The 25,637-nt window shown below is 46.2% G+C and overlaps 4 protein-coding genes and 1 non-coding gene across 5 annotated transcripts in view; 3 read left to right on the forward strand and 2 right to left on the reverse strand.

The window, feature by feature from the left end:
• The window catches only part of LOC105284204, a 29,559-nt gene extending 14,288 nt beyond the window's left edge, over positions 1-15,271 (forward strand). The window contains exons 2-3 of the mRNA XM_011347548.3: positions 5,479-5,599; positions 13,168-15,271. Coding sequence (XP_011345850.2) covers positions 5,479-5,599; positions 13,168-13,988 — 942 coding nt within the window. The 3' untranslated portion in view covers positions 13,989-15,271. The remainder of the gene's footprint in view (positions 1-5,478; positions 5,600-13,167) is intronic.
• Positions 15,272-15,856: 585 nt separating this feature from the next.
• LOC105284205 (nucleolar GTP-binding protein 1) lies at positions 15,857-18,993 on the reverse strand. The gene is made up of 9 exons (XM_011347549.3): positions 18,946-18,993; positions 18,389-18,663; positions 18,069-18,306; positions 17,751-17,993; positions 17,393-17,647; positions 17,031-17,315; positions 16,666-16,944; positions 16,418-16,555; positions 15,857-16,202 (listed from the first exon to the last, which is right to left on the reverse strand). Exons 1-9 carry the CDS (start codon positions 18,991-18,993, stop codon positions 16,047-16,049), a joined length of 1,917 nt encoding a protein of 638 aa, XP_011345851.1. The 3' UTR covers positions 15,857-16,046.
• Positions 18,994-19,360: 367 nt separating this feature from the next.
• On the forward strand, positions 19,361-20,490 carry LOC105284206 (60S ribosomal protein L36). Its single transcript, XM_011347550.2, has 4 exons — positions 19,361-19,467; positions 19,654-19,782; positions 19,901-20,035; positions 20,346-20,490. The coding sequence occupies exons 2-4, from the start codon at positions 19,657-19,659 to the stop codon at positions 20,430-20,432; spliced, it is 348 nt and encodes a 115-aa protein (XP_011345852.1). The 5' UTR covers positions 19,361-19,467; positions 19,654-19,656; the 3' UTR covers positions 20,433-20,490.
• Positions 20,491-20,702: 212 nt separating this feature from the next.
• Trnav-aac lies at positions 20,703-20,775 on the forward strand. Its single transcript has one exon. It is a non-coding gene; the product is annotated as a tRNA-Val (tRNA).
• A 51-nt stretch (positions 20,776-20,826) lies between these two features.
• Positions 20,827-25,493, reverse strand: LOC105284207 (GATOR complex protein WDR24). The gene is made up of 13 exons (XM_011347551.3): positions 25,315-25,493; positions 25,103-25,233; positions 24,842-24,958; positions 24,495-24,717; positions 24,187-24,400; positions 23,863-24,111; positions 23,628-23,794; positions 23,363-23,546; positions 23,113-23,281; positions 22,889-23,036; positions 22,257-22,758; positions 21,933-22,094; positions 20,827-21,291 (listed from the first exon to the last, which is right to left on the reverse strand). Exons 2-13 carry the CDS (start codon positions 25,197-25,199, stop codon positions 21,163-21,165), a joined length of 2,361 nt encoding a protein of 786 aa, XP_011345853.1. The 5' UTR covers positions 25,200-25,233; positions 25,315-25,493; the 3' UTR covers positions 20,827-21,162.
• Between the last annotated feature and the right edge of the window lie 144 nt (positions 25,494-25,637).

Here is a 25,637-nt window from a genome sequence, read left to right on the forward strand (position 1 = left end):
GACCAGATTGCCGCTCGAGAGGAAGAGAGGTCCGTCCGCCGCGGCACGTTCGGGGGACAAAGTCGCCCCGATAAATGGAGCCCCTCCGACGAATAAATTTCCACGCTTTACAGACAAGCGGAGGAGGAGCCGGCGACGGCCGCGAGAAGAACGTAACGGTCCTAAACCGTCATTTAGATTTCAACTCCGCCCCGCGATCTTTATTGTGGCGTCTCCCTTGATAATGCCGCGATGGATGAATCCATTAATTGACTCGATACGGATAAACGCCCGACAGGCAGAAATCTTTATCACGGCAATGTCGTTACCGTAATGTAGTTTCTAACGCCAGTACTTGTTTTTTTCTCTCTCTCTTTCTTTTTTTATGATACAAGATAATAAAAATAAAATTTTATCGGCCAATTTGTTGTCTGTACAAAGGGCGATGGACATTTCATTGAATGAAGCTTGCTTATTGTTGGAATTGCATGAGTCAACGTTGAAAGAGAGTACTGGGGGTCCTCGATTTAACGATTGCCCAACAGAACGTACGTTATCCCGATATTTCGACGGCACAATAAGCCCTAAGAGTTCGTCAGCCGACGACGAACCCTTCGTGAGGAGCCGCTCGAAAAGCCGGTGCCGAGAACATGACTCAAAGGCCGACAACAACACGGAGGGATCGCACGGTTTGAATCGGCGCTAACGAGATTTATGATTGGTTTAAATTTTAAGAGAAAGCGGCTTTCGACAACGAGCGGGCCATTCGTTGCGGCGCATTGAAGACCCGATGCATTTTAATCCGTGAACGACAATCCGATCGCCTAGCCGAGCGACGCGCGCCGGCGCATTTTACCTGCGTGTTTACTCTGAAAACGCCGTCCCTCGAAGCAGGAAAGAGAGGAAAAGAATTAACGAGCACGAGAAGCATTACGCCACGCCGACCACGTTCACGTAGCAGCCGAGCGCTCGCGTGAGGGCCGCACGTGAAAATTTCTCACGCGTTTTTTCACCACGTCGAAGACGGAAAGCCGCCGACGTCGGAAGGATCCTCGCGATGAATGATTGAGTAACGGAGACACGGAGATGAGATGAAGATAGAGACGCAGACCGATAACGACAGGCACTCTCGATGCAATTATTATTGTTGCCAGGTAATTGTTCACCCGTGCCGTAATTGCGTGTAGAATCTATCGCGAGCGACGTGGACGTCAGTTTCGATTCTATCAGGATTAATCCTCTTTGAATCATCTCGTAAAAAGAAGACATTATTCCTTGCAAAACACAAATTAATCTTCTAATACAAAACGAGAAGGAAAGAGAAGGAGAGACAGAGAATATTAATGCTCATTGTCTACCCCGTAGCAGTAACAAATAATTCAATCACGCCGATCGACGAGCGAAGAGCTGTCGGACTGTAGCTGAAGCTGATCGCCACCCAAGCAGCGGCCCTTCTTTCCACGGGCGGAAGGACGGGTAGACGTCGAGGAGTTCCGGCCGCGTGTTTTACGATCGTTCTCATTAACGGTATAAATAGCCTAGGCGGTTTCTACCGCCATGAGGTGCGACACCGACCGTGCCACCGACCGTGCCTCGGTACTTACTCGATTTTATCCGGCGCGGTTACGCGTTCGGCGCGGCGGCGGGGCATTTGGTCACTCGCCCGGCCATCCGGATATCCGTCGTTGACAATCAGGAGGCCCTGCAATTGAAGACATCCGGGAGAACGGTCGTCGCACTGCGCGAAATTGAGACGCTGGCGCCGCGATCGCTCCTTCTTGCTCCTGCACGTTGCGACGCAGGACCAGCGCCAGTCGGAACCAGACACCTCGCACGCTGCCGGCTCGATTTATTTTGCGAAGCCGTTAGCAGAATAAACAAATCCAAGTGTCAAAAGCGCTCCGACCATCCCCTCGCGTCGGGATCCCACGGGCGTGGGAGGTGAGAGCGTTTTGCACAATGTTGCGCCGCGTCTCGTACTGTGTGACGTCCGGCGAACGCAGGATTCTCCTGGAGGATCCTCTCGACGGGCTCCTGGGCTGTCCATAAACGAGAAATAAACATAACATTGCATTCTCGGAACGGCCGTCCGACATGTGTGTTCAGTCATTTCAGCGGGATCATTTCTCCGGTGCAGTTTTGTGCGCAGTATTTTTTGCAAGGGCTGGAGATGTTTCTCCGCGCGTTATTTACGATTTATCTCGCGAGAGACGTTGCGTCTTTTAACGAACGTCAATCGAAAACGTCGTCTTGATGTAAATTTCCGAGTGCGCGCCTTCGCCTTTTTCAGAATCGCGATACATCGATACGTGATCGTGTAATGATCGCTTAATGATTGCTCAACGCGTTACGTCTTTAACGTATAAATAATTACACGTTAAAGTTACTGAAACACGCATTCTCGAGACGTTTCTAAAAATATCTGAAATATTATCACTGCCGAGAGCCGAGAGAATTTGTTCTTCGCGCGAGCTTAGGGGAGAAGTCTCCCCTCGAAGATGAGCGGCGCCCCTCCCGTCACGTTGCAGACGCTGCAGAAACGTACGTTGCATAAACGTGAGAAACGGCATTGGTAACGTTGCACAACGGTCGGAGGGCCATCGAGGGACTATTAATGTTATCGCATACTCATTAATACCATCACGCGCAGACGCATTTGCAACATAATACCGCAAATTCCAGTTCGCATCGGCATAAATGCAGCTTCGGCGTTCACGTAATTGCGCGGCGTGTGTGCAATTTGCAATCGATGTTTTTTCTCGATTAAAATTTCGCGGCGCTAATAAGACGCCAGAAATTCTCTTCGCGAGTTACGCCGTGGTTGAGCCTCGAGGATCCTTCGCGGCGAGTTATTGTTGTTCGCTAATTAATTGTTTTCAAAGAGACTCTGTTAATTATCAAAGTGTCTCTCGTATCAAACGATCACGGCATATGGCGTTCCATAATTTTGCGCGAGTAACAAAGTAAAAAAGGATAGAGCATGTATGAAGTCACTTGAAGGACTTGTGTACTTTTGCAGACACTTCTTATCTGACACATCAAGAAAACTTGGAAACCAAGAAACTTGAAGAATGCGCGCTTGCTGAACTCACGTTCACCTACCTCAGATTTATTATTTATTTACGGCGATATAAGCATACAACGTCCACGACGTTCCCACGAAGTCTCCCGACTTGATCTCGGACTTGGTCAGAGCAATGTATCATCCGACAGCGATTTTTCTGATTATCACGACACGCACCGTACCACTGACAGGTCCACGTGGGCGTTAATGATGTCGGCTTGCCATTCGCAGCGGTATCGAGACGATCATGAGGAGGACCACGTAATCATAACGCAGGCCATTTATGTGTATCACGCGTTGCCAAACTGGAACAATTAATGTGCTCGATTATGATGAAGTCGCACCAACACATGCGCCGACGTCTGGACGCGTTTTTGGCGGATGAACATCGCGGATGAAGACCGGGTTGGCGAGGACTACCGTGCGAGTTGGCGGCCGCGACATTAGCATACAATATAAATATAAAATTGATGGCGGTTGCGGCAGCGCGTTCTCTGCTTCCATCTGATTTAGATCCGCAGGACGAGTACACCTGCGTGGGATGTGCCAATCGCAGGATTAATTCGATGGTTTGTAATAATTGAAAAAAATTGAGGTCGTTGAGGAGGAGCCGGCCGGCCGTTTCCCGGACTCCGTGACTCACCCGCTCCGGAGGACGCCGACGGTCTCTGCGGCGTAATTCTCGGTCCACGTATCGCGAACCGCAAATTTGTTTTCGCGCGCCACAATTGCAACCGTATCCGTCCGCCGCGGTGTGCAGTTAAACGGTTCTTCTTCAAGATGAGACGTTAAGTACCCCTAAAGGGACTGCGGAGGCGTCTCGTCGCGTCGCATCGCATCGCGTCTCTTCGCGAGTCGCGATGACGATGATTCACCGTGGCCCGTCGTCCCCTGCCCGTTTTCGACGGCCGTCACTTCCGGCTGCACGCTGGTCGACGATGACGACGCAGTTGTGTGTCTGGTGCAGCGACCGATCTCTCGCGATTCCGGAGTAACCTGCAATCTGATAAACGCTCGGATTACGTGACGATGAAGATTTATGAGGGGTAATTTAATTTAGCCGCGGTGCAAAGTCATTTCCAAGCTAAGCTATTAGAAATTAGATATTCTTCTCAAATCTTGAATGAAATTTATGTATCAACTAGATATAACAGATTAATTTTCCAGATAAAAATTTGTATAAAAATGAAGAAACATCTCATTCGAAAAATTTATCGCTCAGAAAATTTATCGCGAAAACTCATTTTACAGCAACCTGTAGAACGATAAACCGTCACTCTCTCTGTCTATTAAATTTAGCACGCGAAAGAGTAAAAAAAGTTTCTACTGTAGAAAGCGAATTCGACACGCGAAAGGCCTGCGAGAGTTCTCACACCCTCCAGTGGTCTATTATCCCTCGTCTGCTGGAACCGCGTCAGTGGTCGCGGGCCTCAACGAGCTAATTTTACGAGTGTCGACTCGTCGTCGTCTGGTCTTTCTCATGGTGGTAGCGTGGAGGGAAAAGGGCATACTCGACGGTTGTTTCATCACCATGAAACAGTAGCCGAGAGTGGACTCGAGGAAACGGAGAAAGGGTCGACGAGATGCAAGAGTAGAAAAGCGGAGAAGAAAGAGGAACGGAGAAAAAAAGAAGAATCTTAAAGGAGATGGAGCGTAAAGAGAAGAAGCGAGGGACAGAGAAAGAAAGAGAGAATCATTGCTTAACTGGGCTGAGCAGGCCGGCAGCGGCGGCGGCGTCGTGACCCCAGAAAATTAGATAATTTCGATGTCACGTCCGCGAAGCAATTATCGCTGAGTTCGACCTCGCCGGACGTAGGCGAGAATCAATTAAGCGGACCGAAAGTTCAAGCGGCGAGTTCAGGCGACCCCGTGGACGCTTCGCACTCTCCAGAGAGGAAGTCGGCCGGGATTTCGGATCGTCATCGCGACGAGGCGGGATTATGTGTACGTCAACCACGATACGCAGGCCGACGTTCTCGTTATCGAGACATTTGAGCTGTAAAAGTGAAATTTTTAACAATCTTTTTGAGTGAGGAATTCTTTTTGCTCAACAAAAAACAAGATGAAAGGGAAAGGGATACTTGGAAGCGTTAACGTTATGTGTTACATGTTGCTGTTGCAATATAATCGTCATTACTTATTTCTCTTAGTTACTCCAAGATCAGTACGCATCGCACTGATCGAGAAACGTCGTTTGAGTGTTCAAACGTCGCAAAAGATTTTCAGAGCGGGACTCAAACGTCGTTGACGCATCTATGAATTTTCTATCTTGCAGGATTTCCAAGAAGTGAGAATGCGCTTCCGGTAGTTACTCTTTATTCGCGGTGTGTGCGTTATAATTGTCCTGCCGCTATTATACACGCAACGTTACGTAAACGGCGGTTCTGAGCCGATGATGAGGCTTTAAGGAAACCATTATGGCGTTTTGTTTCCAGGCGAACGTGAGCCAGGCCGAGTATGAGAGAGCGCACAGAGAGTACCTGAAACGAGTGCAGCTATCGCATAACGGGCAGGAGACCAGGGTACGACGGGACCTTCACGTATTCCAGACTACAGGTAAGAATAAACTTCGACGATTATTTTACAAAGCCGCCGAGCTGGAAGTCGGACTCGCGCGCGTTTTCGTCGAATCGAAAGAAATCATTACTGTCGATTGTCTCGCAATTCTCGATTCTAGCGCGATACTTTATTTCTGGCAAAAATTTATATTTACGACGTCTCGCAATAATTCCGATCTCCGCCGCTTTACTCGTCATTAGGGGATGAAGATGCCCCTAAAGAGGATAATAATTTTTAACCACGTGCTCGAGCGACGAGAAATGATTGTTCGGCGCGACACGCAGAAGAAGGTGGGCAAAATCGCCAATCCCGACGATATAATTAGCGTAATGAAATCCCACGTTTTTCCGCTTCCTCGAACTCGGTCCGCCCGTGCGGATGGATCGGTCGGTTGCGTGCTTGCGAGCGCACCGCGTGAAAAACTCTCGTGCGCAGGCACGTTCGCGGTATCCAGAGAGTGTAACATCCAACAAAAATAAATGCGGAAAATGCGGGGAGACGGGCCGATGCGGGAGGAAGCGTGTGACGATGCAGTTATCCGCCGTGGCTGTCGATACGTCACGCCGCTCTTCGCGGTGGTGCGCATTGAAATCCCGCGCCTCGCGGTTTCACAGCGGCCGCACGAGACGCGACATCGACGATCGATCCGTTGGACCCCAGGATGGCCAATAAAAGTCAGCCGCTTCGGAGAAGGAAAACGGCTCCTCGAGAGAGAGAGAAAGAGAGAGATGGAAGAGGAAAAGAAGGTCGTGCACGCGATCGGCTAATATTTGCTTTTTGGAGTCGACGAACTCGCGTCCCGCGAGAATTTTCCCGAGTCATTGTGGTTGCGCAAATTGAACAGCGGCGCATTGATCGATCGATCGATCTCCCGCGCGGCAAAAGGAAAAAGAAGCTTGCCGGAAGCGAGATCTAAAAGCGTGTTTCTTCAAGGATTCTGGGAAAATATACGCGCGCTATTATTGGCCGTCCACCTAATTTCTCTGGTGGCCGCGGCCGAGGAGGAGGGGAAAAATACTTCGCCGAGATACACGAAGATCGCGAAGAGCGAAGCGCGAGCGAAGGGAGGAAACGCGAGCGGAATTCAGCACCTCGCTGAAAGATTCCGACGTCGCGCGAACGAAGAGACCGATAATGGAGCATTTAGGGCGCTTCAAGATCGTCGGCCTTGAAATCGAATTGCGTAACGGTGTGCACGTGGGTCATCCGCATGATCCTTTCTTAGATCGATCTTTGAAGAAACATTTTATAAGACATTGAAAAGGACTCTCAAAAATAAAAAGTTTCACTCGGAAATCCGTAGGAGCTGACCCAAATTACATGATACACGATAATTGATGGCTGCTCCGTTCAAATACGATTCTCCTGCAATTTTAAGATTAATTTTACTTTTCTTCGCCGCGCCGAGCCCTACAATTTCGAGGGATAATCACGAGGATTAATTTATGAAGATAATTCACCGTGCAGCTCGCCTTACAAGGATAACACGACTCCGTGTACACTCGACCGTTCAATTATCCCATACAATCGGCTGAGGCTGATTCTCAGCGAAATCTGAGCGATGCGAGGGGCCCGCAGATTAAGACGTGACCACTAATGAATCCCACGAGCTGCGGCTCGCCAGCCGCGCGCGCGACTCCGCTCAATTACGGTCGCCTGAAAATAGTGGGTCAAAGAGATAAAAGCCGGCACGCATCTGGACGGACGGACAGAAGGATGGGTGGACGGGGGGACGACCACCGTGTGTGTGCGCGTGTGATTTTACTCCGGGGTGGTACTGCCACACGTGTACACGGTATACACAGACACGTACACTTGCACAGTGGACGTCGAGTGGACTCGAGGCCTCTCCATCAAGTCGAAACCAGTCTCGAGTGGATACTTGTGTCTGTACACCGGCAGCGAGTTAGAGGTGTACGCGAAGCAGCAGCCGCAACAGCAGCAACAGCAGCAGCAGCAGAAGAAGAAGAAGAAGAAGAAGAAGAAGAAGACCTTTCCTCGGCTGATGGCCGGCTCCTCTATGGAGCGCGGGCCCCCTTCGTCGTAGAATCGTTGTCGTCGTCGTGTGCACGGCTGTTATTATGAAATAGAAATTCCGACCGCTCGGCGGAATGCCGAGCGACGAGTTCCCGAATGCAATAAGAACGCGTACCGGCCCGGGCAGAAACGCGCCGCGCGTTACAAGAAGCGGTCCGCCTTGCTTCTCATCCACGGGACGGCGAACGGGACGGCGCGGATACTCGAGGAGCTGAAGAGAGGTCCTCTTCCTCCTCCTTCTGCTTCACCTGCTGGTTCGTCGTGGACCGGCACTATACCCGGGATTTATTTCAATTACCGCGCCGAGGCACTCATCGTCGAGTACTTATTAGTCGCCGCTTATTAGCCGGAGAGATGTGCAAAAAGTTAATGAAGGTAAAAGCAGCAGTTGAAGAGGAGATTGTGAATTTGATGGAGCTTAAGCTTCCGCCTGCGGCAATCTCGAATTTACGGCAGCCGACACCCTCCGTTTATCTCTCCTCGTTTTCACAAGGGTTCCGTTGGCGAAATATCGACGACTCCGGTGATTCCACGAAGCTGCCAAATGTGGGGCACCGAGATGCGAATTCCGCTGGCTATTTCTTGAAATAATTTGAAATCACGGATCAGATCGATTGTGAACCAATTTCGGATGTCCTGCTCTGAAATCGTCAACTTTTATTAGACAAATATATATTCCTCTTGGGTATCATATCTTGTACTTTTAACGTAAAGTCACTTACGATGCGTCTCTCAGCGTATTCAGCTCTGACGTTAATTAGAATTCCTTGGTTCTCCAATTCCTGACTGCTCACTAAAATGCGCAGAGAGAATAAAAAATGCCTCTCCTCCGTCCCTACAATTTTAACCATAAAACTAACATTTATTTTAGCCAATCCGGCTTTTCGGTGACCTCCTGCACGGAGCATTGCACGACGTCCAAGTTTCTTGCTCCGGGATCTCTCGCACAGAAAGAGAAAGAGAGAGAGAGAGAGGAAGAAAGAAAAAAGAGAGAGAAACGCTGTCCTCGATTCTAGCGTGAATTCTAACATTCAATCGAGACTTCGATCCCGACGCTCGTTCTCGTTTCCATTTTCCAATTTCCACGTTACATCGACTCGGCGCGCGCGCGAGCGGTGCCCCACTTTAACGATGCTTCGCGGACTCCGGTTCCGGCGCGATTTCGCGGAAATTATCGGCCATGCTCGGCGCAGGCGGTGGAGCAGGGTCACCTGCACCAGGGTGCGTGCCATCGCGATCTATTTTCGGCGAGCACATCCAGTGATAAAGCCTATAATAAGCACGGCACGCCGGGCCGATTGATGGCCGGCGCGGCATCATCCGAGGGGGAGTTAATCGCGCATCTTGCGAATTCTCGTCGAGTGACGGAAGTCCGAACACATGCCATCGCCTGTCCCCCTCCCCCCCCCCCCCCGTCCGTGCGTTACAGAAATCGCCCGGATGCCGCGGATGCCTGCGCGCTTTATCAACCGGTTATTTTGCGTCGATACCTGGTCAACCGCCAAACGGGCCACGCGCGAGATCGTCCTCGGGCGGGGGACTCCGATCGATTCATTGCCGATGCTGCGACTTGCTGAATGAACGGCCGATGCGTCACCTGAGCATCAGGACACACCTTCGATCTCCCTCATGTCCACAGTCCTGTTCCGGAGGTGTCCAGAAAATTGACGAGTTCCTGGAAAGACGCGAGTAATCCTCCGGATATAGAAATCGATTTCGCGCGGAATCATTACGAGAAAGAGAGAGAGAAAGAGACTCTCTCTCTCGCGCGCGAGGGAGAGAGTGTGAACCACCGCGTTCTTCATTTCACGTTTCGGTAATTGTTCTTCGCACTCGCTCGAAATGTACGTGTTAACGAACGAGTTTGCTAAAAACAAAGAAAAATCAAGTTGTTCGATACTGGAAAGCACTCGTGTGTGTACATCTAATTAGTGGACGTGTAGCAGATCCGATCGCCGTCCCATCGAAAGAATGTCTCTTCGCTGAAGCGGCGCCATTCGCGCGACATGCATCAAGCGCACTCTAAAAGCGTTCCATCCCTATCTAAAAGCGGATCCTTCGTCGTGTCGCGGCTTGAAAAAACAAACCCGAGCGATTTCATCGATCACGCGAGATTATTCGACGTGGCCGATTCAAGCATCGCCGGGGAGAAACCCGTTTGCAGCGGGGGCGAAGAATCCGCGTGATCGCTCGACGGTCTCGACGATCACCGCCTCGCGCGTATTCGTCAAGTTTATTGGCGCGCTCTAGTATTTCTCTGCGCGATATTTTTCCAAATATTTTCGTCCAATCACGTGAGAAAAAATCCGCAGAAATAGACGCGGGCCTATTTGCAGAAGCGCTTCGGCGGATTAAAAATGCTTGCCGCGCTCTAAAAGCGGAGGAGGATCCCGCGGCGCCACGAGAAACAAACAGAAAATAAAATAGAAAGCCAGAGGAGCGAAAGAGAGAGAAAAATAGAAACGAACGTTTCCATCGTGAGCGCGAAGCGAGCGGCGCGGTGCGTCGTCGCCGGCTCGCTCTCGCCGGGTGAATTATTCGAGGAACGTGATAACCGGGGAAATATGTGCGGCCCTAAAAGTCCTCCGCTGTCACGAATTTTCTTTCGGGGAGGATGCAGTCCGCCTTTCCCCCGTGGTCCCCTCGTGCATGTGCCGGCTCATAAATAAGGGCTAATCAGCGATGCATTCCGAGCACGCGACGTCTCGTGCGTGGATACGCTCGCTCCAACTCTGTAATAAATTTATCGAATTTTTCAATATTTTTTCAGGCATGACGTAACAGCATAATCGAGTCGCAATCACAGTAATACGGCAAATACTTACGCGTTCCCACACAAGATCGATGGGAGTCGCGGATGCTGCGGAATGCAGCTTTCAGACGCAATGATCGAATGCCGCAAGAAGAATTCGGGGTACTCGAGAGAGAGAGAAGTGTCGCCGATCGAACGTTTGTTTACGAGATCTCGCGGAATGCGGATCCCGGTGGAAATAAATGCTGTTTTCCACGACGTCCACGGTGTGCTGTGTCCGCCAGTCGTTTATTCTCGCGACTTATTTAAAGAGTTTCACGCGGGTGAAATTGTCAGAGGCTCACGGCACGATCCGCCGCGTGCCACGTGCGTTCCCCGGAGATAAAGCAAATCAAACGTTTCTCTCTCGCTCGGATCTCTCGTCGCCCACTTTTCCTTTCCGCACCGCTCTCGGGCCACCGGGAGATAACGCCTAATCGCTTGTACGGCTGTAGATTTAAGTGAAAACTCGACAAACCAGATAATAAACCCGGATAATACACGCTCGTATTATTTCGGGTGAAAAAGTGACGCGGTCGCCGTCACCACCCCCAAGTATCAGACTCCCTCTCTCCCACGTTGCACACACGCGTTATCCTTTCCGTCTGCAGGGACGCACTTCACCCTAAATCCCCGTAATCGTCGTCACCGCACTCGTAATAGCGGCGCCAAGCACAGTTAAACGCGCCGCGACGAGCACGGGGAACCAGCAACGCGAGGCCGCCGGTGTCGTCGGGGATAATTAATGGCTGCACAAGAGTTTTCCTGAGGAGAGCCCGCGAGCCTCATAAATAAGACTTAATCAGCGCCGAGAGCGAAAAGAACACGCGGAGAAAGAGAGGATTTCAGAACCGGCTGGCAATCCGAAGGGGGCTCTCCCTTTCTCCCTCTCGCTCCCTCTTTCTCTTCTATCTCGACGTTTATCTTCTCTCGAGATTCGATTCTCACACCTCCTCCCGAGTACGAGCCGATGACTTTTACAACCGGCGAAACGTACGATTTACAAATTTTTAATCCTCCCCCCTTTCTCGCGTGATCTTCGCGTTATTAACACCTTCGCGCGGGGATATTTACGATACTGGCTCGCGACCAGTTTTCGCCGGCGATATTTTAGGGGAGAGTAATATATTTCGGACGGGAACGGCATTCGGGATGGACTGATCGTCATCGTTAAATTCGACTTCAAAGCCGCACGTATTCTTCCGCGGTGGTGATCTATGCGTGTGCGGAGCGATTTAGCTCGAGACGGGGAGAAAGATGGGGTGGTGAATTCGATAGATAAACTCCCCGCAATATTTAATAACGGAACACTAGATTAAATCGGGATTAAAGGATAGTGAAGTGGATCACGTCGCCGGGGTTAAATTTAGGGGCGTTCGCGTGCGAACACGGACGTGGCGATCGACGGCGAACGTTTTACGCGAAGCCGATTTTGTCGGAAGGCCGAATACCGTTCCGTGACTCAGAATCGTGGTCTTGTTTGTTTATGCGCGACGAGTATCCATCCGGCGGTGCGATTTGCGAAAATTCCGCCACCCCGGCCAATACGTGGGTTGCGGACGGTAGCGCAGATCCGACGCGTAGCAAGAATGCTCGTTGCTCGTTGCAGCTAACAACGACGTATCTGCATCCGCAAATACGCGTGAGACAATTATGACAGTCGCCGGGAATTCAGCAGTTCCTGTCATTTATGTAATGCGACTTTATGCATACAAGGGCCACCGACAAACGCCGTTTCCGTTCATTACTTCCTCGTTAGCTGCTCACGGATGGTGAGATGGTCGACTCAAGTTTGAATCCTATAAAAAATTGAATTGCAATAGCAATTAATAAATTGTTATTTGTTTTATATTATCATCGTAATCGCGATAATAATAATAATAATTACTTCTTAATTATATAATATACATTGTTTCTATTAGTTATTTGATATGGATTGGAGAAAATGTGTTACGAAAATAAATTCTTAGCAAAAATGGCTATGAAAAAAAAGAAATGTACAAATTCCATATACATATTGTGATATATATATATGTATAATATTTATGACTTCAAAAACGGTATTCGTAAAAAGTCAGTACATTGAGACGTTGGCTTTTCAATTCGAACTTGGGTCAGTTCACGTTATTTTCTGCTTGTTTGCTTTTGTGCAAGGGTCAAGGGAAGGCTCGCTCTTGTGGTACCCATAGAACATGGGTAGACAATAGGCAAACTATCGCTAAAACTCATCGGCTAAATTTACCGTGAATATAATCTATAGATCTCAAGGTGAAAATGCGAATACGTTGACAATCGCGGCAAAGGAAAATTGAGTCACGATTACGGAGCAAACTCTTGCGCGGTGTTCCGTGTCATTATTGCGAGAATTCAATTACTGCCCAGATGAAGCTGGAGTCCTTCTGTTGCGCCAATTAATTTACAAGGACTGCGATCTATTGTCTTCTACTCGTCTTTAGTATCGTATCTTTGAACGCCGTTGCGTAACACGTAAATTCTATTACGAATTAATCGAGAGTTCCCTTAAATAATATAAATTAATAATATAAGTTTGTTTTAATATAATCTTAATATGCGTAATAATAAACGTCACAATTATATAACGCGCGCGCGTCATTCGTTTTGGAAGAATCGCGATGACGCGAGCTTTCCGACTTCCACAATAAATATAAACGTAAGAACATAATTTTTCATATTCGTGACGCACGTGTATATTCACTTTGTCGTTTGTTCATTGCAGAACATCCGGGGAACCGATCGAGCTTCGACGTCAGCTGGAGCGTAAACGGGAATCACCGTCACTCGTTTTACTTTCCCGTTGCGGTTCCTAACGACGTGACGGAGGATGTCGCGGTTGAGCACGCGACCCTGAGATTCCTTCTGCGAGGCGACCACAGGCGTCCACGCGACCTGGAGGCCCTGGTCTACCTGCGAATGCCTGCTTCCCGACGTCTGCTGGCTCGACGTAGCATCTCCCAGTCTTCGATGGATCCGACCGACTCGCGATGGCTGGAGCTGGACCTCACCGAGGCGGTCGTCAGCTGGCTGGAACGTGATCTGGAGAACAGCGGTCTTGAGCTGGAGTTTCTGCACGACGGTCGGCCGGCGCAGCGCGACGTCGACCACGCGAGTCTCAACGTGTTCACCGTTTCGGAGCCGTCGATCGGCGGCAGACGGAAGCGATCCACCCCCGAGGAGCTGATGCCGCTGCACAAGGGCCGGCGCAGCAAGTGCAAGGGCGACAACAACAAGAAGTGTTGCCGGCACGAGTTGACGGTGATGTTCAAAGACCTGAAGGGCTTCGACTTCATCGTGTACCCGAAGGGCTTCGATGCTGGTTACTGCAAGGGTCGCTGCCCGCCGCGCTACAACCCGGCGCATCATCACGCGCTCCTGCAGAGTCTGCTGTGGAAGGAGGACCGGAAGCGAGTGCCCAAGCCGTGTTGCGCGCCCAGCAAGCTCGAGCAGCTCATGATCCTCTACTTCGACGAGAACGACTCGACGCAGCTGCAGGTGTCCTATTGGAAGAACATACAGGTGCTGGAGTGTGCCTGCTCGTGAGGAGGAAGAGGATGATGTAGACAGGACGAGGAAGGAGCGAAGCGGTCTACCATCGCCGAGGACTCACCAAAGAATCGTCCGAATTGTGCTTCGGTGATGCCGCGCGCGCGCGCGAGACTTGTAACTTTTTCCCTGAAACACTAATAGAATATTGGATGACGGCACACAAGTTAGGGCAAAAGCGGGGACGAAGTACTCGTCCGAGCGGCTTTTAGAATATTCGTGCACGCCTCCGCGACTCCCATTTCCACAAAGATCGTCGCGACCACGACGAGGCGTCACCAGATACTCAGACCTCCACCCCGTAATTCACTTTAGGGTCTCGCACATTGACTGTGATACTAACGATATTTACTTGTCATTATATTCCTTATTACGTAGCGATCGTGTTTTATATATCATTAGGACATTTTTGCTATATTTGGACCCGGTTAAGAGAGAGCGAGTCGCGCTGCAACGAGCTCTCGCAATTTGTCAGACTCTAAGCGTTTGCGATGTTGTGCAGTTGCAGCGACAACGACGATGACGACCGTTGACTTTTCGCTTCTCTTTTAACCAGGTGAGCGTCTCTCGCCGTACGAAACGCCATAAACGTCATTGTGTATCTATAGAGCGCGTACCCTCTATCTCTTGTTAATTTATTAAAATCACGTAGGCTTCCTCGCGAAACAAGCGGGTCGCGAGTCGGTCGTCGATGTCGCCTATTAACGTAATGTCACGTTATTGAAGTCTTCGCTCGTATCGAACCTGTTTTGTATCAAGGTTTCTGTTAGTTCCTATAGAGTATTACGACTAAGAACCCCGAGTTACCCCCATAAGTCTCTTGATTCCCCTTCCGAGTGCAGTCTAACGAATGCGCGTACGCTACGCGTTCTTGTAAGATCCCAACGCGTTTTCTACGAAATCCCGTGCTAATCGAGGGCCGCCGCATGATTTCCACGTGCGTAGCGAGAATTTCGCGCAAGCTCCAAAAACGATTATCTGTGAAATAATGCTATTTATAGTTTAACCACGAAATAACATATCGTATTATATTTATCGAGCGCATAGCAAAATCAGTGAGAATCGTTACTCACGCGCCTAATATAACAATTGCGTAAAATTTACGACATTGTATCAATATGCACTTATTGTAAATTACGATCTAATCAATCTCACATAGGCGGCGCCGTTTTATCATTGTAATTCCTGTCTCTCTCTTAATCGATTGTCGACAAAATATCTGATGATGGAAATCTACTCATAGCGAAGTCTTAAATAAATGATCTATCGGTTTTCAATACGAATTGGCGCGTTTATTTCTTCCCCTTCCTTCTCCTTTGTATTTCAATTTAAATAAATTTCAATTCCAAAACACTTTCATGTACGTAAAGTTAAAGCTAGATGTCCTGTATATACCATCGGAGTACTTCAAGTACCAATAATTTTTGTTAACAAATTGTCTCGATTAAATATATTGAAAAGTAGACGCGACATTATCTTTTCTTTTTTACAAGTGCAGTTTTCGTAACACGCGTACAAACGTTTCTTAAACTCAGAATCAAAGAATCGTAAAATCGGCGCTTCAAGCCGAAGTTAATATTCACGATTTTCTGAATAGAACGTCGCCCGAGATCTACCATCGGTGCGAAGGGTTATCTCGGCACGACAGCAATAAAGTTCCATTGAGCGTGACGCTGTTGCTTACCCCGTTCGAGTTCGAAGGTTGCCCTGCGTGCATTATGCAACCGCGCGCATTCACGCTACGCCGGGCGATCAAACAAAAATGCTATCCGGTCGGAGATACTTATTTAGCCGCCGATAAACGACGGGAATGCCGTCTTCGCGTTCCGTTTCGATGGACACGCAAACTGAAATAACAAACTCTCATTCACTCAATCGTATTATTGATTAACGTGAATTAAAGATCGGACAGCGACGGCGTTTCAAACGAGTGCGAAACGATGTCGGTATCTCTGTTGAACGTCATTTAAAAAATTTCAATTACAAACATTAATCTTCCTACAAAGGTTTCTACATATTTTAAAGAAACATGTAATACGAATATAAATAACTGAATTATCTTCTGTCCGTTTTGCCGACTCCCCTTTTGCCGGTGAACAGGTGCTTCGGCATCTTATTGCCGATGAAGCGATCCGCCTCGCCCTTGAGACCCTTCTTGGCAATCTTCTTCTTCAGAGCCTTGTGCGCTACATTCTTCAGCTTCGTCTTCATCTGCAACGAACGATAATCATGTTTCCACTTACTCATTTGGATGCTTTAATTGACAACAAATTTATCGCAAATAAATCAGGAAATAATTCAGATAAAGGATTCCGCTCAATAAAGGGCCATCTCACGTTTTACAGATTCGAGTAAATTAATCTTAAATTTTCTTTAGACAGAACTTCACGTGAATATATTAAAAAACATATCTCCTCTAGACTTACCGCTACGTCCTTGATACCCATCTCGTCCCGCGATGGTTTCGAGACGCTGCGGCCGCGTGACTGCGACTCCACGCGCATACGTTTCGCGGCGTGCTCCGAACGCGATCTTGATCTCGCTCTCGTGCGTTTGAAGTGCGCCTGTCGCAATTGGAAACAATATATGATGTAATATTACACGTAAAGTGTACGTACAATAATCAGGTGCGATAATACACTCATGACACCCAAGTATCGTGCACGATACTCACGTTCTCGGTGCCCTCCATATCCACACCCAGATCTTCCATCTGCTCCTTCAGCTTCGCGACCGAACGGTCGCGGACCTTGGCCGCGGCCGTACGCGGCATTACCGGTTTCGTAGATGCCTTCGTTACTCGCGCTTCCTCCTTCATGATGGCCCTCTTCTCACGGATCTGCATCGCCAGTTGCCTGATCTCGCGCATCGTTTGCGACAACTCGGGTGCCTTGTAATCGTACAGGCCAGCCTCTTCCCTCAAGTGCTCCTCCTGCTCCAGTTTGTTCAGTTTCTGAAAACAGTCGTTGGAAACGACTCGTTAGAAGCACGTCGGATCGGCAAGTCGAGCGATTCAAGCGAAATGGGATTCACACTAACTTCGAATATCTCCGGATCGATGTAATCTGCGATATTGTGACCTTCCCAGATTTCCGGTATGCTGTCGTACTTCTGGTCTCCCTCGATGTCGTAGTTCTTCTTCAAGTCAAGCACGTAATCGTCTCCCAGCTCCACCTCTATCTCTCTCTCCAGTTTACGTTTCCTCTCGGCCTTCTCCGCAGCAGCCTGTCGCTTCTTCAGAACGCTCTCCGGAATGCAGGGCACGCGATTCTTGTCCACGTGCTTCGGTTGGGCGACGTGTAATCGATGAAGTATTCCCTCCACCTGCGACCATCATGCCTCGTTGTATCATCGAACATCATCTTTTTGCACACCGGAGAAGGAAGTTTTTTATAACCTACCTTCTTGCTTTTGACCTTCTGATCGACTCTAAAGGCCAAGAGACGCTCGCAGGCCTCTATTTTCACCTCCATCACACCGAAGTCGGTGACAGTGCTCATCTCCATGACAGGTACATTCGCGTCGTCCTCGAGCGATTTCAGAGCGGCTCTCTTCTCTGGCGGTAACTCGTCCAGCTGTACGATGTCCGTTTTGTTCATCACTATTATGAGCGGCTTGTTCGCGAACAGAGGCTTGATGGACTCGAACAGCTTTACCTGCACGAGCAATACAGGTTTTTAAAATATTAATATTATATTAAATTATATTAAATATTTAAAATATTAATGTCATGCGATACTACTCGTACAATATCCTCACCTGTTCATCCAGATTATGACCACATTGCTCCGACAGATCGCAGAAGTAGAGCACTGCGGCGCGCAAGTGCGCGAGAGCCGTCACCGCTTGCATCTCGATAACGTTCCTCTGCTCCAGAGGATGGTCCAGTATTCCGGGTGTGTCGATCACCTGCCATCTCAAGTAGTTGTGATCGGTGTGTCCCACATACAAGGATTTCGTCGTGAATGCGTACGGTTGGACCTCTACATCAGCTCGGGTGATCTACGAGTCGCATCAAATTTGTAAAATTATGTTATTTGTAAGAGACATAATTCAATGATAATTGCCGTTTCTCACCTTATTGATGAAACTGCTTTTGCCGACATTCGGGAAACCGCAGATGATTATCGTGCGCGCATAAGGGTCTATGCTGGGTAACCGAGCCAAGTGCTGCCGAACTTGTTCCAGGTATGTCAGATTAGCCGCCTGCCTCTTCATGATGGTGGCCATTCGGCCCAACGCGGCTTTCTTCAGCTGTTTACATCGATACAGAGAATCTCCGTACTTCATTAGGCGAACGTAATCCTTCGCTATGCTGTAATCAGAAGATAAAATTTTATGTACCACGTTACGTACGCATGTATGTGTGTTACATCAAAAAATCATCCTTTTCTTACTTGTCGATTAAGTGCCTGGCGGTGTTTATCTGTCCAAGAGCCAGCTTGTAGTGATCCTTGTCGTACAAAACATTCATCAAATCCGCGTAGAACGGATGTACGTCATCCAGCTTGGGAAATTCCTGTATTATCTGGGAGAGTCTGTCGTGGAAGTTCTGTTGGGTGAATTTCACTTTGCGCGTATAAAACGCGCGTATTCTCGTAATCTTGTATTGCTTGTGAACGACTGTCGGTGTCTTTCGCTGCGTCTTCGATAGGATTATATCGATAAAATCCTGAAAAGAGAAAGGAAGAATGTCATTATTTAATCTAATTCGTGAAAAGGTAAATCTGTTTCTTTAGAATCCTACAAATCATTACTGTGTAAATGACATGTATACATATACTCTGCACACATGTACGCATAACCTATAGCTTAACGCCGGTTCCGAACGGCTATATTAGAAAGGTGCACTTGGCAAGACACTCTCGGTGGTTTGCCATTGCTTTTCGAGGCAGAGAAAAAGATGAATAAAATAAAGAATAAATTATACATAAATAAGATCGATGCTACTAACCTTTGCAGTTGGAACGACTGCAATTTTCTTGAAATTATACAGAGCCATTTTTCAAACTGTTTATTGTATCTATCTACGCGTATCGCACGCGTACACGCGTCTGAAAATTACTTCTCGGTGCTTTTAACCATACGCGATTAAAACCCACGTGCACCACGTGCCCCGATCATCAGGTCGACTGGGATTATCTGTTCAGGAGTTCAAACCTCCTCCTTTTTTTGTTGAGAAGTTCGCTCACTACACACTTCCGGCGTAGTGGTACAACTTTTGTGTAACCGCTAAATAAAATTTTATTTAATCCGTCATTAATCATTTAAAGATAAAAAATCTGTTTAATATATTTTTTCGAGTCATTTCAAGATAAAAGATATAATTTTTCTAAGAAACAGCTTATACAATGTCGCTATATGCACCGCTGATTGGTGGAACGTATCGTAGCCATCAGGGTGCGCTTTAAGTCGAGCGCATGGAAACGAGAGAAGGACCTTGCCTTTCTTTCGACGCGTGCATATCGTTGCGAAGGTTGGTGAGACTTTGGATCGTGTTATATTCTTGCAATCCATCTGAAATCAAATAAATGCAAACGATATACTCATTCTAGCAGTTTAATTGAGTTTACAATTTATTATATTAAGATATAATTAGTGCATGTTTGAACTCGAGGACGATTGTTGGCAAAGTAACCTATAAAAAGATCGATCTCCACAGGGAATGGCTCCACGATACGAATTGGCCGTTGGCCTCAACAGGGGCCACAAAACGACGAAGATCCGCGTGGCAAAGAATAAATCCGAGAAGCAGAAGACTGTCTGTCTTCGCCCATCCAGGTTGAAGGGGGTCAGTAGACAATCATTGTAGATAGTGCATCGTATAACCTCTCTTATTGTTGTTGTATGTTCCATAGAAACATCCTGGTGTACCTCTCTTTGTGCTAATTAATTTTTTATCCTCGCAGAAACAAACCAAGCACAGCAAGTTCGTGAGGGATTTGATCCGTGAAGTCACAGGACATGCTCCCTACGAGAAACGTGCTATGGAGTTGTTGAAAGTGTCCAAGGACAAGCGTGCTCTGAAATTCTTGAAGAGAAGGGTAAGTTTCACGCTTCTTTTACTCTGTAAATATTCAATAGTGCTTAAGAACGTAATCTCTATCGTTTTCTATGTAATTTGTGATACAGCATCTGATGTCACAAAGATTAATGTAAAATCTAAGATATTAGTAGAATAATACATGAAAGCCTAAGACAAAATTAATCTTTCTGCAACATACTGCTATTTGTTCTTAAAAAAAATTAGTATTACAAAATATGAAAATTGTTGACAATTTCAAAATTTTCTTTAGAGTTTAATGTATCTTACATATAATATTGCTTATGAACAAAATTCTTTTTATTTTCCAGCTGGGCACACATATTCGCGCTAAGAGGAAGCGAGAAGAGCTTGGAAACATCCTGGTGCAGATGAGGAAAGCAGCGGCTCATCATTAATTATTTTTTAAATTTGTAAAACAGATAGATTACTTAAATAAATCAATATTCCAAGAGATTAGGAAATAATTTATTGGAAGTTTATTCCAACTCTGTCCTATTTCCCGTTTCAAGAATTGTTAAAGTATAAAATATTACTCTTAAAGAAATGATCGACAAACTAATATCTAAGATAAGAATAATTGTAATGATTTAAAAAAGTAAAATTCATTAAATTTTGTAAGGCGTGTTAAAATATATGTGCTGTCAAAGAGGCGATAATCTCAACAAGTTTCCGTGGTGTAGTGGTTATCACATCCGCCTAACACGCGGAAGGTCCCCGGTTCGATCCCGGGCGGAAACATTTTTGCTTCAAAGAAACATTTTTATTTTTCAAAATTACAAAGACACGTACTAAAATTGTGGAAAAGTCTTTATTCTCTATATAATTAAAAATAATTTATATCTATTAGTAATATATACATATCAATATACATTTACGACAAATAATACATAGTGAGTAATTAGTAAAATATCACTGAGAGATCTGATGTTACAGTTTCTTTTTAAATAAGTTGATAATACCAATTATATCATTAAATTTTTAATATTAAATTATTAAAAATTATTCATCACTTTTTGTGTCGTTAAACTATTTTTCACTTGTATTATTCATGCCAATTTCTCTGTTCATCAGTCATCTTGATCGCATATCGTAATAGTTCAACTAATATTGAACATCCTAAGTTCTTTAAGTGTACTCACAACGATGACCACAACCGGCAGGACATCGTCGATTACTATTGAACCACTCTTTCATATGATTTATGTGGCCACCGTGCGAACAACCCTGGCACCACACATAGATCCCGCGTACTACCTGTGTACAAGAATATACAATATAAAACAATAGAATAATAATTTTAGTACAATTATTTACAATTATTTTATTATTATATTATATATAAGATTTACATTTATATATGATAATATTAGATATAGTTAGATATAGTTATACAGGGTGTCCTAGACCTACCGTATCACCGGTTAATGGTAGATTCCTGAGGTGATTCTGAGACGAATGTTCCTCTTGCAAAATGTCGAGGGTGGCGTAGTTTCGGCACTACGAAGGGTTGTAGTTACCCTATCCTTGTGTAGAATTTTTCCGCGTTCAGTGACGGTGGATCGAAGGGGTCCCGCGCATCGCGCACACTTCAATTTGATCTTAATTTTCGCGGCTGTTCAAATTGAAGTGTGCGCGATGCGCGGGACCCCTTCGACCCACCGTCACTGAACGCGGAAAAATTCTACACAAGGATAGGGTAACTACAACCCTTCGTAGTGCCGAAACTACGCCACCCTCGACATTTTGCAAGAGGAACATTCGTCTCAGAATCACCTCAGGAATCTACCATTAAACGGTGATACGGTAGGTCTGGGACACCCTGTATATAAGAGTGCATACATGACATTCCATGAATGTAAGCGAGAAGAGAAGATAAAATTCTTTAAATGCCTCACCTGATTGCACACGGAGCACAGAGCGTGCTCAGACGTGTGACAGTGATCGCACAACCACGCGGATCGCTGCAGTGGTCTCGTACACGTCGCGCAACACACGTGTATCAGAGTCGACTGTTGATTCAGCTGCGATATAGAAGGAATCCAAGACAATTGTATTATCTGTAAAGAAAATTCCTTCGTCAATCAATGTTCATGAATCGGTCGATGTAAGTCTCGTCGTGTAACAATTCAAGTAACGGAATCACAAAAGCCGCCGTTCGTGAAACATCGCGAGGAATATTGTCCGAGAGAAGATTACAGAATTATTTAACAACATCATACCTGAGTAGCTATGTGCCAGAGCTTAAACTTGCCCAGCATATCCAGGTACTCCATTATCCAATGTTCCTGCAGGGCTAACGGTATCCTCAGGTTCTTCCTCTTCTCCCCCAGGGCAATAAGTATCGAAACTGTCGTCTGCACGTCTCTCAGCGCAGCGTGATGCTCCAGTGTTTGCATGATCACGGGGGTAAAATCGATGGATTGCGGCTTTGGTGGATGCGGTACTACTAATCGCGGTTGATCCTCGACTATAACGGAGGCCGACTCCTCGCCGAGGTCGGGAGGATGATTAGGAAATTGTTCCGGTGGCGGGGAGCGGTCCTTTATCTCGTGCCGCAAGGGAAAGGCTTCCTTCTGCAGCTCTTTGGTCCACTCGTCGTCTTCCATGCGCATCACGATTTGTCTCTCGTTCGGATGATCCAACGACACCGGCTCGTACTCGGTCTCGCCGAAAATAAAATCGCCTTTCGATGTCGAGGGTATATCACTCAGCAGCGGTCTCCTGCGATTTGTTTTCAGTTGAATAATTCTCGTATAATTGTAATATTAATAATTTTGATTACGTTAATGGAGATTCGTAAATATCGACGAAAGATCGATCGATTCTAAAAATGAAAAGCTTGTAACAATACCTCGGCAGAATAGTCGTTGAATTAGTCGATGGTCCCGCGACGGTCTGATTCTCCGGCGCTTCGTTCTCTGTTTCGGTCTCGTCGTCGCCGCCGCTGGCAGCACCGGCCGGATTTTCACCCTGCAGAGATTTCGCATCGTGTTCGTGACCTGAAAAAATAACGCATAAATAATTTTTTAACAACACTGCAGTGCTACGTTGCTCATCATATTCCTGCTAACTTACTGGACTGTTTGCTTGCGTTTGACTGTTCCATGCCGGAATTCTTCGCTCCACCTTGTACTATGTTCGAGACGTTGGCCACGTCCTCCTTGGCAACCGTCGGTGACATCTTTCGAAGCAACTCGAGCGGGTCCGCGTGTAAATTTTTCAGAATTTGCCAGACTTTGCCAAGCTGTAGTTATTAAAAAATTATTATTGCCACACAATACATTAAAGTATATATATCTATATGAAAGTATGGACACTTTATTACATTTTTTTTGCCAAAATAGTCTGCGATACGCGCGTTATGATCACAGATATCATTTAAATTCCCAGAAAGCAAGTAGCTCTCAGCTGCCATCGTAAACCAAGGCAGTTGACGTATGCTCATGGCGAATCTGTGCGTTACACTTGAGGCCATGCAAAAGGTGTCGTCGTTTGTTACAGGCGTTCTCCTATAATTGAGTCAATAAAATATAATTTTCATTATCCTTGACAATCTATCTAACAATAATATCTTGCTGAACGATACTAACATGCCTCTCATTATGTTGGATAACTGTCTCGCGGTAGTCGCTGGTTCGTACTTCACTTTGCAAGCGTACGCCACGTCCCCTTTCAAATCCAGCGCGACGCTCTGCGGATTGGCCTTGCTGGCTGGCCTCGTCGCGTCTTCGAAAACATGATGGTATAAAGTGCAATCCTGTAGTAGTAAAATGTGGAGAGATAAAAATTACGATATCGCAGTTGCAACGATAAGCAATCACTTACCCTGCTTGTCGACAGGAACGATTGCGGATTACCCCTCCAGGCTACACCAGTGGGCACGTCCTTGTGCTCGTTAAAACTTGCGAAAGGGATGTAGGGTCTGCGAATGTCCCACACGTTTATACTACAGTCGACTACCAGGGCGCAACTGGCTATGTGATACTTTTTCTGAGGCCTCCACTTTATCCGTCCGACTGACGCGATCGTGTGTATGGTGTAGTCGCAGCTTGGTTTGCCGGCTAGGTCCCAAACCTGCAAAGTCAAGCGAGAGGCTCGGTCACGGTTTGCCTTTTAGAAAACATTTCGCGCCGATAGAAAATAAGATACCTTAATGGTTTTGTCCCTAGATGCAGTGGCGAGCCACGTGGCCTCGGGATGCCAATCGCAAGCAAATATTGGGCCGCTGTGCGCGGTGAAATGTTGGAAATAGCGGTCCGGCTTTCTCATATCCCACTGTTGTACGTGGCCATTCTCGGATACAGCGGCGAATGTATACGGTTGTTGCGGGCAAAATTGGACATCTCTTACCGATTCTGTATTACTACAAATGCAAATACATTGTTATATAATAATATTAGTCAAAAGTAAATTATGTTTTGCTGTATACTACAGCAAATCCATGTAGATTATTTTACCTGTAGAAAGTCTTGGCGGCCTCTTTCGTTCGCATATCAAAACATTTCATGGTACCGTCTTGAGAGCCAGATATTAACCACATAGGTTCTGTCATATGAAAGCTCACTTTGTTCACGGTTCTCTTGTGATCCATAAATACATGCTCCTGTTTGGATCGAGATGGTTTATTCAGGTTCCACACAACAACCGCACCATTAGTTGCTGCAGTCGCAAGAATATGGTCTAGAAATTAATATATTAGAATGTAAAAAAATTATTTATATAAATTACGTTAACGTAGGTGTTATATATAGTTCTTAATAATATCCATATATACTGTAAACGGAGAATAAATTTGTCAAGTTACCATCATTAAGATTCCAAGCAACATCGTTACAGGAGAAATTCAGATTTAAGTTCTTCCCAACTCGAAGATTACAGGCCTCCTCAAATTTATCTTCCAGCAATGTAAATATCTTGAAAACTGTAATATAATTTAATATAATAAAGATATAATTTTCAAATATGATGCAATAATATTAAATATATAAAATATTTATTTATACATATATCCTTATCTCTAATTACGTTTGTTTTTATTAAATACGTATCATGTTAAATATCATACCATTGCGACCGGCTATCACAACCTGACTGTTGTCTTTATTAAGTGCTAAAGCGTTCGCAGGGCCTTCCTGGGCAATGCATATGGTCCTCGAGGTCATATCGCATTCCTTTTTAAGCGCTTAATATCACAAACTACGTATATAATAATTAATAATCGTTAGAATATCGATTTGGTTTTTCTTTCCGAGCTAAGAAACGTGACCATAAACATACCGTGTTTACACTGTGTCAGTTCAATACACTGACTAAAATGATAAACGATTCTATCGAACTTTCTTGTGACATCATAACGTTACATTTTACAAATAGCAACGTATGTACACAAGATGATAAGTATAAAATAACATGCTATGTGTATATAATATTTAATACAGATATGATAACTGAAATTGTTATTGAAATAAATTATTATTGGATACGAATGAACCTAGTTACAAACCTAGTGGAAAATCTCGGCAGTGGCCGCACGAAGAGATTGCGATTGGTCAGTGATGTAAGAACTTACATGAGAACGCTGCTACAGGCCAATTGCACGT

Source organism: Ooceraea biroi, chromosome 12, assembly GCF_003672135.1.
Source record: "Ooceraea biroi isolate clonal line C1 chromosome 12, Obir_v5.4, whole genome shotgun sequence".
Classification (NCBI taxonomy): Eukaryota; Metazoa; Arthropoda; class Insecta; order Hymenoptera; family Formicidae; genus Ooceraea; species Ooceraea biroi.